Raw genomic sequence first — 13,080 nt, forward strand, 5'->3', positions numbered from 1 at the left:
TTCAGTAGATTGACAAAAATTTACAAAAAATCAATGATCAAAGCGTGGTATGACTAGATTATGCAAATAGTTGTAAAATACAACCCAGAGGTGATATACTAAGTAATAATAATGGAAATAATATAATATATTGTTTAAAAAGACATACTTGTAGTAAATTTTTAATCCCAATTCTTTTTGAAGTGACCTCATTGCAGGGCTGAATGTTTCACTTCCCAGAGCAATTTTCCTTATCTCGGCTATCATCAATTCTATAATGTCATTTGCCTGAAAACAGTTTTACACATTCAATGATACCATATATATATTTTGTACTCTAACATAAAGCCTTGCGGTTACGCGCTATCAGAATGACAGAAAGCTTGGGGATAGGATCTCTTCACAAGGGTGTTTAAACGGTGAAAAAAATATGCCGTAAAATTTATTTACATACGGACGGACCTGAGTTTATTAACATTACGCTTTTATTGACTAAATCCATGATTATAACACATATTTATTATAGGCGATGAGATAGGATGAGTGACGAATCTCTCCTGCACAAGACAACAAAAATTGCGCGAATCTCTGTCACGTGGGATAGACTCTCATGCCATTCAAAAAGGGTCAGGAGAATTGAGTCACGTTAATGCATTCATAATAATGCATCGGATTATAAGACTCACATAATGGAGGTGACCAAGCCGACTATATTCCGTCCGGGGCACGAAACTGCAAATTGTTGTGCCAGTTGTTGCTTATACTTCAAAATGCAATATGGTAAAATTATGATTGTTATAAATTGGTAAAACATTAATTGATTTGAATGAAATATTCGATAGAAAATCTTCATTTACTGCCAAATTATTTGAAGTGTGGGTTAAATTGAATTTTAAAATCTAACTAGCAACATTTGCAAATTGTATTCTTCGTTCAATGAAAACAAATAAGTATGACTGGCAAAGTTTAGTGTACACTATTAATTGTCAGATCTTCACAGCCTGCCTCCACCCTTCGCCACTGCCGCAATGCATTCGAAGATAATCAATAACTAGCACTACCATCGTAACTCACTATTCAGTGCCCCGGTCTGACTATAGTCGGCCTTGGCGGTGACAGAACATACCTCATACTTAATAAGTTCATTCAAAATGTTCCAATTAATGCTCTCAGCGAATGAGAATTATCGCATTGCAATCAATTCAAGCAAAAATATTGTTATCATGAAACTGCATACATTGACATACATTGTGGTTGACAATATACATACCTCCAATATGTTAAGATATGGATATATATTAATTGGATGATGTGATGATTTACACTGTGCCTTGAGAGTGGTTAGATTGCGTACAAACGCTTTATGCATTACGTCTCTCCATTCTTGTTCACATTGCTCCAATTTTTCTCTCTGAAATAGCCGTAATAGCATATTAAAAATTATTTAAGATTTTATCAACCAACTTATATGTAATATAACTGTCATACTGTGAAAAAAGCATAGGTATTGGAAGAAAATTTTTCTTCTATGGATGCGGATCATGAAAGTGAAGCTGAAAAAATATTACTAAACCTAATAAGATTAAATTAGCTTAAGGCTTATGGGTTCATTTGCAAGAATCAAATTTGACGTAAGCGACAAGCATTGGAACAAAATAAACATGTTATTGTATAGGTATATAGAAGTATTATATTATAACATTTTAATGTACACGTGCAATATGCTGCTGTCTGCTGTCTGCCGCCTAAGCGAAGTTTGAGCGAAATCAGGGGTTTCGAAAGTATTATTTAATAAATAATATTTTTTTCCTAACAAATTATATAAATTTTTGTAGGTAGTAGGTAGAATAAATTATAACAATAAAAATAGTAGACCTCCAAATAAGAACGTCATATTATTGATATTCTGAATTTGTGAAGTGATACATTTTCTTGAACCTATCATATTGTAGAATCAAATTCAGTGCAAATATTTTTCAAAAAAAAATCTAATACTTATGTAGGTTTCTGAGGTATTTGAAATATATATACTTATGTATTATATAATTTTCCCACGGCAAATTCGGTGTGTATGAATACAAAAAAAAACGAAAGTGTGAACAAATATAATTTTAATAATTTTCTTAAGCTCATTACAAATTATACGTTTAACCCTTTTTGCTTCGCTTTAGGTTCATCCGTACTGAGAGTAAACGATAAGTCACACATATTACACTTAATAACAAATTCAGATACAGATCCTCTTCTAACTTCGGAAAATATAAATAAATTTGCCATAGTCATGAAAAAAAAATTGAATGACTTGATATTTCAATGAGGCGATTAAAAAATAAATTAAAATTTACAATGCGGCGTCCATCCAAATCTTGAAGCGGTTTCCCAATAGACGCACATTTAGGAAATAAATGAAAGTATAAAATTAATAAAACAATATAAAACACTAGCTGAAGTACCCGGCTTCGCACAGGGTCGCTTCGTGGATACATTTATCTAAAATATCTGCAATACAATATGCCAATATGAAAATAATTCTAATAGGAGTAAAGGTCAAACAAAAAACACTAAATTAAAATCGAATCCACAATATACAAACGTTATAAATAGTATTAATATGTAATTAATATGTATGTAACGAAGAAGAAGAGGCGGGTTCAATCTGAAATTCGAAAACCACGCACTCCGGCTCGTCAGCCGCCGTCTACCCTCCAAATGTTGTCGAAATCCGACTGCGCCTGTGGATTTTTATAAACAAAAACCGACACAACGGTACAAACATACAAACATCCAAATATATTTTCGAAATTATAGTAAATATAGATAATAAATAAAAACGGGAAGTGAAATATGTGTTATTTATATCATTGAAACAATACACGTATTAAAAATTAAATCAATCCAAAAATTGTTTATAGGTATCCAAATTAAGAAACTATTTAATGTGTATGATTATAATTATTGATAACACCTGGCCGGCCTATAATAATGAATATGGGCCGATAATAATAGAATTCATTATGTCAACATTGGACGAGGGTTGTCCACTGATTTTTTTTTAAATGTTTGATTTCTAACATTTAATTAATATAAAATAATAATGCGTTTGCGGCTAGATAACTAACTCATTGGCACCGGGGAAGTGGAATGCGCATTATGCGCAATTAATTTTTAGATGGCAAATATCACGTTAATTATTACATTATTTAAAATGCCCCGGTGGCAACGAACTATGTTACATTAAATACCATTATCTCCTCAGCGGAGCATATGGAGGCTTATACTATCAGACTTTTTATGAGGAATGGTAGTTAATCTGGAATAAACACACATTGCAAAAACATGTAATTTTGCCAGACGTGGGATTCGAACCCACACCCACTGCGCTATGCCAACTACTCCACTGTAGGATAGTAAAAAATAATATTCTTTTCGACCGTATCCGATCCTAATAGGATCATATGGGCCTCCACAGAGTGGAGGTTTGTATTGACAGATTTTTGTTTTTACGATAAATGTATGTCAGCCACTTGCTCAACCTATTAGATCCATACTTGTGACTCATACACAAATTGAAAAACAATATGTGTACTTGTTAGACCCAGGATTCAAACCTGGGACCCACGAAGCAATAAGCCAACGCTTACGCCGCGTGGATATCATGGGTGTGTTATAAAAATAATTATAAAAATAATAATTATCATAAAATAAATTGCTAACGGAAAGGCATGATTATCTGAAGATACAAAATAATATTGTACCGTTGGGCAATCAATTGAGATGTTTTTCCACTTCGACGGCGACCAGCGCATGGTTTGGCTAATGTACCGCTCATGATTTTCCCATGTATAATACGAAGCCACCTTCAAAGAATGTTTAGTAAATTATCTTTTGAATAAACTTGCACAAAAATCTAATAAACATATTTTTGATTTCAAGAAATTCACGCAAGCTACCTTATAAAATATGTGGCAACCCTGTGACTGGCTTAAGTTTTGTTTAACACTGTTGTTATGTAAATATTACGTCTGTCAAAATAATATTCCGCGATGAACTAAATTCTGGAAGAAAAAAAACACGTCCTCACTGCATCCCAGTTGGTCGCCGACTAACTATATTAATATCGAAAGAATGAAAAAACTATATGGATCAATCAATCAAATTGCCTTTTTTTAATAATTTTGCAAAATAATTATATTTCTAAAACGTCTGAAAACAGGATAAATACATGAAAATGTACAACGTGTTTTAGTAATACAGCGTCACTAATTATACCAAATGTATGGGGTTTTATTTATTTTTTCATTGTTAATTATTATTTATAGTATTACGTGAATGTTATATTATAATAAAAAAATATTTTTATTGTGCAGTATATATTATTTTGTGAGAAAAAATCATTCAAAATTGGCTGATGTATACTCAAACTAAAATGGCTTTAAAATCTTTATTTTTCCGAAATTAAAAAAAGTACGTGAGTTAATCAATGAAATGTATTGTTTTACCCATTTCTTTGATACAATATATACCTGCAAAACTATTATTAAGCTCAACATTCATTGTGGCGTGACAGTCGTTTTGACCAATTTCGAAAACAGGACTGACTAATTGTCATTTATTTTAAAAAGTAAAGCGATTCGAAAAATTTTAATGACACAGAACGTTTTACTTGAATACTATTTATTAGATTTTAAATAAATAAAGAGTTTATTGTGTATCAATTCGTTTTAAACATGCTTATCATTTCCGCGATTCCGAGAAGACAGGAAAAAACGGGTCCAATGGCCTTAAGTCATTCCGCTTTTCATTTATAGTACGCCATCTGATCCGTGATTTATTTACCAGGGCCATACAGAGATGTAAAAACATCTTTAGTTACAAGTTATAAGTAATCAGCCTAAAAGAACTTATACTTTTTACTGTTTGTCCCTTTTATTCAATATCTTTAGTTTTGTTCGCATATTACTCACACTTTCATGGATTTATTAATTTGTTCACACTTACACAAAATACTACATGCTGTGATGGTTTCCCTTTCACTTCTATATTTTTTATTTCAATTACTCCCGCAATCTCATTTTGAATCTGCTTCAAGGTTTTTCTTTTCAGTGCATCCGCATCCAAAACTCCCTCAGCAGGGGAGGACAGTCTGTCTGTCAGAGAATTGTTCAGCTGACGAAGCAATGGACAGTTGTAGTCAAAGGCAGGTTTCGTATAAGTCGGTGAAAAATGTGGGTCCAGTCGTCTCACGGCAGAAAATACATTCTGGTGTTGCTTCTCAGTTAATTTGCTTTTGTCCAACAAATCATTTAATGTAATTCCCTGTAAAATATAACATACAAGCTAGTAAACTTACAATGTGCATAAATGGGATTACACAGGAATAAAGAATATTTGAAGTATCTATTTTCAAAATAACTCCACATATTATGGTCAAACTTTAACTATACAATATTATATATATAATATGCTATATATAATTTCACCAATATAAATAGTGATCTATAATTTATTTATCAGATGATGAGAAAGAGAATCGAACAGGATTGTTTGTTTTATGTTAGCAATACATGTCGGAAAAACGAGAAGGCAGCTAAATTTTAAAAGCTTAGAATAAAATTTCTGTAGGGATAATGGTTAACCTTTTCTATGACTCACGATATTACTACATAATGCAGTATTGCCAGGCCGCAGATTTTTAACGAAATACGTTGAATGTAGAGCGAAGCTCTTAATAAAATCACTGTAATACTGATAATTTGTCGCATAGTATTTCATAATTATTCAAACAGATGGCACTGCGTGTCTAACCCAAACTATAATAGATCAAAAATATTATTGTATATATAAAATATCCAAAGTTATGTATGATTTAATTGCATAATTTTAGATATTTTATAGATAGATGAGTATTTTTTGACTATTATCTATTATAGCTTGGTTTTCGCAGGGTTTAATTGAATTTTAAAAACTAACCAGCACCATCTGTACATTGTAGTCTTATTTCAACGAAAACAAATACATATGACTGACAAAGTTTCGTGTGCACTATTTATGGCGGATCTTAACAACCTGCCTCCACCCTTCGCCACTGAATTCAACCAAATCATAAATGTTCTGGAATCATTAATGTTGTAACACAAAGAGTTTGTTAGGCTCCCTTTTTATTAATAATCCATACGTTTCCCTACCTCCGAAAAAAACTACTTAGATGAACTAATAATAACATACTTTTACTGCATTCAAATGTATTAAAAAGAATAGATCAATAAATCAATTTTAATACCTTCGAATTCATTTCAGTCTGATACTTATCGAGTAAACCATGTTTCCCACCAAGGTTTGAGAGTTCAATACATTCAAATACTGCAGCATAACTTTGATGAGACAGGGCAATAGAGTCCTCATTCATGAATTGTAAAATATCCGATAACATCTTGTAATTTCCCTGTAATTAAGACATTAATTGTACAAATAAATAACCGAAGTATAAGTCAATCATATTATGGTTTAATATTCATTTTATACGACGATTTACTTACGGCAGCTGCAAATCCATGCAGAAGAATATTGTAAAGCTCTACATTCTTGAGTGACGGATGATTGGGTAACTTCTTTCCACGGTGTCTGTAATATTTTAAAATTTGGTACGCCTGAAAAACAAAACATAGTTCAAACGGCAACTCGCAGACACTACTATCTACAAAACGGTAAGGATTAAGGCTCTGAGCTTATTACATGTACCGATTGTCAATATTATTCAAGCTGATTATTCGGCGTACCTGTCGTCATATTATATGAATCTAATGTAGGGAGAACTTATTTGGGTATTAACCAAAATCTACAGGCCTGACTATATTCCGGCCGTGAGCATCGAATGCAATGTAGTAACCTGTACGCAATTAATGAAGATTTTTGATAGCATAGTTCGTTTACCAACAGTCTACAAACAGTTTACTATATTGCTTTCGAAGCATGAGAAATAACTAGCACTACCCACTACACCCCTACTCACACTACAAATACACATAAAATGAGGAATAAACTTTTCCTAAGGCCATATGATTTCATAAAAAAACTGTAAGTAGCATATATACGAAATATTTAAAAGTATAGAATGAATTGAATCAGTAAATCAAAATAGTGTCATAATTAAAAATGGTTGTTTTATAAAATAGCTGAATAATGTATAGCAGTATAGTGAGGTATAAAGTGTACATATATTGTACATTTGTGTACATGTATATTATATATTTAACAAATTACAATACCTTATCCAAAGAGCCTGTCGCTAAGCATATTTCTAGATGCGAAGACAGTAATTTGGTCAAGGTGTCTTCTTTACCGAGCATTTGCATTTTGAGAAAGCGTTCTTTTAACAGCGTAGCGTTTTTGAACTTTTCCGCATTTTTTATTTTTAATTTCGCACTTGATAATTTTTTTGTCTTATTACTGAAAAAAATAACATTGAAATTACACAAAATGATAGAATCTGACTAGTAACTTACTTACTATTTGCTACAACTGAAAATACAAGCTATTCCAACAAAATCATTAAAAACCATGATAAAACAGCATAATATGATGCATTCTAAGAGTTAATGATCCCGGGGTACAAAATGTCAAAAACAATGTTTGTTAACTGAGCATTATAATTAGGACTGACAACTGTAATTTGTGGGAAGAATACTAATATCTCACAATATGATATCACAACACTAGCACCACCGACACGCTTCAAGTATTGTTGCCGCCCCATAAACCTGATAAGTGTCTAGTGTCATTGATTACAATTACAAAGAGAGTAAAATGGTTCCCATTAGTTTTGTGTTCCCTGATCAAGACATACCTTTTGGTGTTCACTCCATCAGTAATGTTTACATCTGAATTTTCCAGTAGGATCTGCGGTGATAAATTTTCTTTTATGTTAGTCTCTTGAAATTCTTCTTCAAATTCAGCAAGGTATGGATGTATTTCTTTGGTGCTATAAAATGACATAGCATTGGTATAAGGTACATTTTATATTTGACAATAAATACAATTAATGATAATTTCTGTTCAATATAATATGGAATGTTACATTCTCAAAATCTTGTGAATTATTCATTGACTAAAAGAAATAGTTTATTAATACAGATGTGTATTTTCTGATGAAAATTTATTTAGGAACACCCACAGTGTATTAGTGACAGTGCCTATGAAGACTTGGGTCACAGGATCCAGCGTCTGGTAAAACTCTCATACTGTTTTCAGTGTCGATTTGATCCAAAGAAAGGAATCAATGGTTCGAGGGAATAGCTATCAACTAGTACACATTAAAAGTACTATTAAAAGAACCTCTTATATGTGAGGATCCTGTTTTTGAGCGAAATTGATAATTTACAATTTCTTTTTCCTATTCTTACACATTCTATACTGAAAATGATTAACAATATCGATTAACAATATTTATCTTATAATCCAAACCAAGGTTTTTTTTTGAGGGGACAGTAAACAATCATGAATTAATTTGTCGTGTTATGGATGCAAAAATGTTACACATGGGGAAGATATTCGATAGTAGCTAATTTAATATTATGTCCGAAGCATAAGGCACTGGCTCCATGGGATCCAGGTTCAATTCTCACTGTCACAATATACCTATGTGATTTTCTTAAATACTGGGTGTTTTTGTGATTGTTTCACTACTACTACTGCACTACTGTCATTATGTCTCATGATCTGTTGTAGTATTAAAAATAAATCTTATGTTCTAATCTGTTGAATGAAAAAACTTACTCAAATTCGGCGAGGTGATCCAAGTTCTCTGTTTCTAGAGCGTCTAAAAGTAACAGTTGCTTTCTCTCAGATAAGTACTCTCTAAATATTTCATGGGCACCTTTACTATTAGTCAACTGGTGATTACGATTATTGTCTGAATTGGTGTGAATCGTTTTATCAGTTATGAAACTGAGATTTTGGTTGACTCCCTCATTGATGGCAGAAATGATGTCTTTCATTTTTTGTTCCCGCACCGTCTCTCTTCTAAATTTATCATAACTGTCTTTGATTAATCTCATGGTATTATCATTTCGTAAAGCTTGTAAGTTTGGTACGCATTCTGAGGCGAAAATTATAGCACAGTCGTCTTCCTTGAAATCTAACCTGTGCTCATCTTGTTTGTATTTATTTAATATGGAGCATTCGATTTCTCGCAACAGTTCCATGTCAACAGCAGGGTTGGAATCAACTTTTTTCTTTTTCTTTGCTGGTGATTTTAATTTGTGTAACTCTCCCAGAGACATGTCAGGGTTAGCAGCCAATTTAGAGAAATGGGAAGCCTTTAATGTTGATACTGCAGCTTTAGTTTGCATCATGGCTTCACCACTGACTAAAATATAATACAAGATACTTAAACATTTTATTTTAGTCAAATAATTGTACAAAAATCACTGATTCCGGCAATCAGCATAACAACGTTGATTGCTGGGAAATATTTAGGGCCCTTTTTTATTGTATGGATTGTAAGACGCATAATTTGTTCCTATTTACATCTTCTCGACTATTACAGTAGAAGCTCTATTATCCGGACCTCGATTATCCGGATTTTCGATTATCCAGATTTTTCAAAATATACACAAATTTAACAAATTCGCCGTGTAACAGATAGCGGATTATGTCACATGCAAAGTGAATATTATCGATGCTTTGGAAAAAGGTGACTCAGGATGTTTTTTAATATAACTCCAAAAACATATCTTTTTTGGAGGTATATTAAAAGTTTATCATAAAGACTTGTATTTCAGTTAAGTATTTCACCAAGACTCCAAGAGATGGCTGTGTGTACAATATATTAAATTATTTAATACAATCGACTGGGGCTATTATATTATAATGAATGTAAAGTACAGTGTGTATACACGCTCAATTTTCTATGGTCCGTCTGGAGTGTACGGAATTGTACAGCATAGTAGCATACATCTGGTTAAATGGCTGGACAACTGGAGTAGATAATCATTTCCACACAGCTTTCTCAGAAATTGTGATCAATCACTTACGACTTCAGCTCTACCCATATTTCTGTGATAGGATTACTACTATACTATAATCAAATATGTCATGGGTCCGATTTCATAGCGATGTAATTAGTGAAAAACACTGAAGAGGGAGTTTCGAGACGAGAATATAAACATGAAAGAGCAGGAAAAGTGTAGTTCCACAGATTATCGTTACGACATCTGCAGCCATGATGTAATGGTAAGCGTTATAGCCTTACAGTTCCTATACTTTTTTACTAATTATGTTTGATATTTCCAAATCATAATTTCATTACCTTACTTTGAAATGGGGGTCTTTTTACTGGTTCTCCGCCACCGGCCGCTGTCATCTGTCAGTGAGCGCAGTGTTGCCAACCGAACTATAATTATAGTACATTTTGGTTCGCGTACTATTCGAAAAGTTACATTTTCATCCGCGTACTATTAAAAAAGTATAGTACGTCTAAAATACTACAATTTTGAAAAATTTTATTAATTGAATTTGCCGGTTTGGTTAGGGGTTCATATGTTGCGATGTTTAAAGTTCCGTAAAATGTTCGTACTTCAATCACAGCAAATCGTAATAACGTGAAGCGAGGGACGTAGTAAGTATAATCTAGGTCTATAATATAAATAATATAAGATTTCAGTGTGCGATATTGGTCTATGGACGTGGTTTTGCGTTGTATACTACTCTAAAAAACCTTCGTGACAGTTAATGACGGCGGCCAGTGTTAGCATTTTTCGGTCGTAAGAGGTGTTATGATAAAGCAGGGCATCGGAATTTCTCGAATTCTCCGTTATGTTTATGTGACAAACAAAAAACTTTCATTTTCTACACGTCCTATAATTTTTGCCGAAATACTATAATGGCTTGGACCGCGTACTATAATTCGATAACAAAAAGATAGCTAAAATCCAAAATGGCGACTGACAGATTACGATGACGGAGAACCAGTAAAAAGCACCTGAAAAGGTTCTAATTGCACTTGACCATTGTTTAGGATAGGAGTTTGAAATTTGGAATGGCCATATTTTGAATATAAAAAGACATGTAGAAAGAACTTCGGCATACTGCTAATTCCCATATTTGACAATAGATGACTCTGAAATGAACGTATATGATAGAATATGGCTAATGGAACCTTTTCACACCAAAAAGTCATTTTAGGCCAAAATGTCAGTTAGAATCTTTTCAAAGTAAGCTAAAGATTCGTACCTAATAAACATTGTTTAAGGTTAAAGCAATTTTACAATACTATAAAATATAAGCTATATTCTATATTTACTATTGAAACAATATCATATAATCGATAGGGTAGACTCTGACACATTTATGAAAGAGAGAAGAAAAGTACTTTCAATACATTAGTATTACTAACATGATGCCACTAGTAGCACCCATTTAAACATGCCTTAGCTTAGTACAGGTACATATAAATATATAGGTATTTGACGTTTGAGATTAAATTAGTACTTATACTATACTCATATACCTATATGTTTTGTCTTATTATGTCATGGTAAAGAGGTTATTAAATAGACAAATGGGCATCTCATTTTACCTTCCAATAATTCCACATATTTTTTTGCATGTCGAATTTTCTTTTTCTTTCTTGCCGATTTTTGAACTAGAAGTGCACGTGTGCTTTGATTCCTTGAAATTATATTTAACCCAGGAACTAAAAATTCAAATGGTATTATGCAACAGACATGTAAAATAAGTATAAACAGGAAAACTAAATGATCATTACGGAAACTTGTGCTGATTTAGAAGTATAGGAGTGTTATTTACCATTATTTAAATGATTTCTTAGTGTATTTTGACAATATGAGCAAAAATTAAATTGAAACTTTTCGTGGCCGGTCGGAGAAAATGTAGTATGTTTCTGAATGGTTTGCCAATAATTCATATAGTGAAGTTTCAAATTGACAAAGCGATGCATTTTAATAATGATTTCTGTTAATAATTTAAAAATAAAATAATAAAACTTCCATTCTATAACTGTCAGATCACATGTGATGTGAAAAATGACCACAAACAAGAATAATATACCGCAACTATCATAGATAACTATTTATTGTGTTGCAATTACAAAAAGATATCATAGAGAAAAATCTAAATTATATCACAGTCAAAGAGATTGAATTTTGACTAGGTACATAAAAATTAATTATAGCCAATGACGTCCCGTCGGGGTAGGCAGATTAAGCGTCGCTTGGGGGCGGCAGTTACTCGAAGGGCGGCAAATCGAGGGAAATCATTTGGAATCTATAGAAATAGCTATCTAAACTTAGTAATAACGAAAATATCTTTCCATTAAAAAAATCAGCTCACTGGTTTTGTCGGGTTCGCGATATCTAGTTTACTTCCGTTGCCCTTCGACGTCTTTGGTGACCAGAAATGACACGTGGAGATTTGCGAATAATTACTCTGATATTTTGTTAGTAATGTATCCATACAACACATTTCTTAGATATTGGACTCATGAAAGGATGATAAAAATAATGTATAAAAAATGAGGCGGTATTTTGGCGCTGCCTAGGGGCGGCATTTTATCTAGGGACTGATTATAGCAAAGTTTAACTATATAATTTGAAAAAAAAATTAGGAGGTTTTGCAAAATAATGTCTTTTGAAACGAGCTATAAAGCCGCGGTGTAAACTTTGTTATTATAAGACTGCAAACAAAAGCTTTTAGAAAAACATACGAATAATTCTCAACAAATAATAAAGGTCGTCCTGAATGATCACTATACAAGGTAACTTGTTTAATTCGAACCACAGGCAAAAAATACTTATAGGCGAACATTTTTTTTCTAGAGTTTTGCTTGCTAATTACATTTGAGCGTAATCAAAAAGGTTGGACAGTAAAGTTCTTCCAGCTCTTTGGGCTTAATAATTAATTTTTAATCCTAGGTACCTATATACTATATATTGTCAAAATTGTACACAAATATAATGTGATAATATTAAATTATATTTTCAATAATATTTTTTCAATAGATACCATTTTTGAAATTGCTAAAATAGTTAGGTTAGATTAGATTAAAATTCCCCATTGCCTTTCAGTCGTAACTCAAAATAATTA

The 13,080-nt window shown here is 32.3% G+C and overlaps 1 protein-coding gene across 1 annotated transcript in view; it reads right to left on the bottom strand.

The window, feature by feature from the left end:
- PolrMT (mitochondrial RNA polymerase) overlaps positions 1–12,015 on the bottom strand; it is a 32,144-nt gene extending 20,129 nt beyond the window's left edge. The window contains exons 1-10 of the mRNA XM_085952939.1: positions 11,785–12,015; positions 11,555–11,671; positions 8,752–9,343; positions 7,823–7,957; positions 7,245–7,425; positions 6,516–6,626; positions 6,260–6,421; positions 4,978–5,295; positions 1,250–1,390; positions 149–267 (exon numbers count right to left, since the gene is read on the bottom strand). Of these exons, the coding sequence (XP_085809065.1) occupies positions 149–267; positions 1,250–1,390; positions 4,978–5,295; positions 6,260–6,421; positions 6,516–6,626; positions 7,245–7,425; positions 7,823–7,957; positions 8,752–9,343; positions 11,555–11,671; positions 11,785–11,935 (2,027 nt within the window). The 5' untranslated portion in view covers positions 11,936–12,015. The remainder of the gene's footprint in view (positions 1–148; positions 268–1,249; positions 1,391–4,977; positions 5,296–6,259; positions 6,422–6,515; positions 6,627–7,244; positions 7,426–7,822; positions 7,958–8,751; positions 9,344–11,554; positions 11,672–11,784) is intronic.
- Between the last annotated feature and the right edge of the window lie 1,065 nt (positions 12,016–13,080).

The sequence above is a fragment of the Rhyacophila brunnea genome, unplaced genomic scaffold (genome assembly GCF_057557595.1).
Source record: "Rhyacophila brunnea isolate RB1 unplaced genomic scaffold, BYU_Rbru_1.0 scaffold_3, whole genome shotgun sequence".
NCBI classification, from domain to species: domain Eukaryota; kingdom Metazoa; phylum Arthropoda; class Insecta; order Trichoptera; family Rhyacophilidae; genus Rhyacophila; species Rhyacophila brunnea.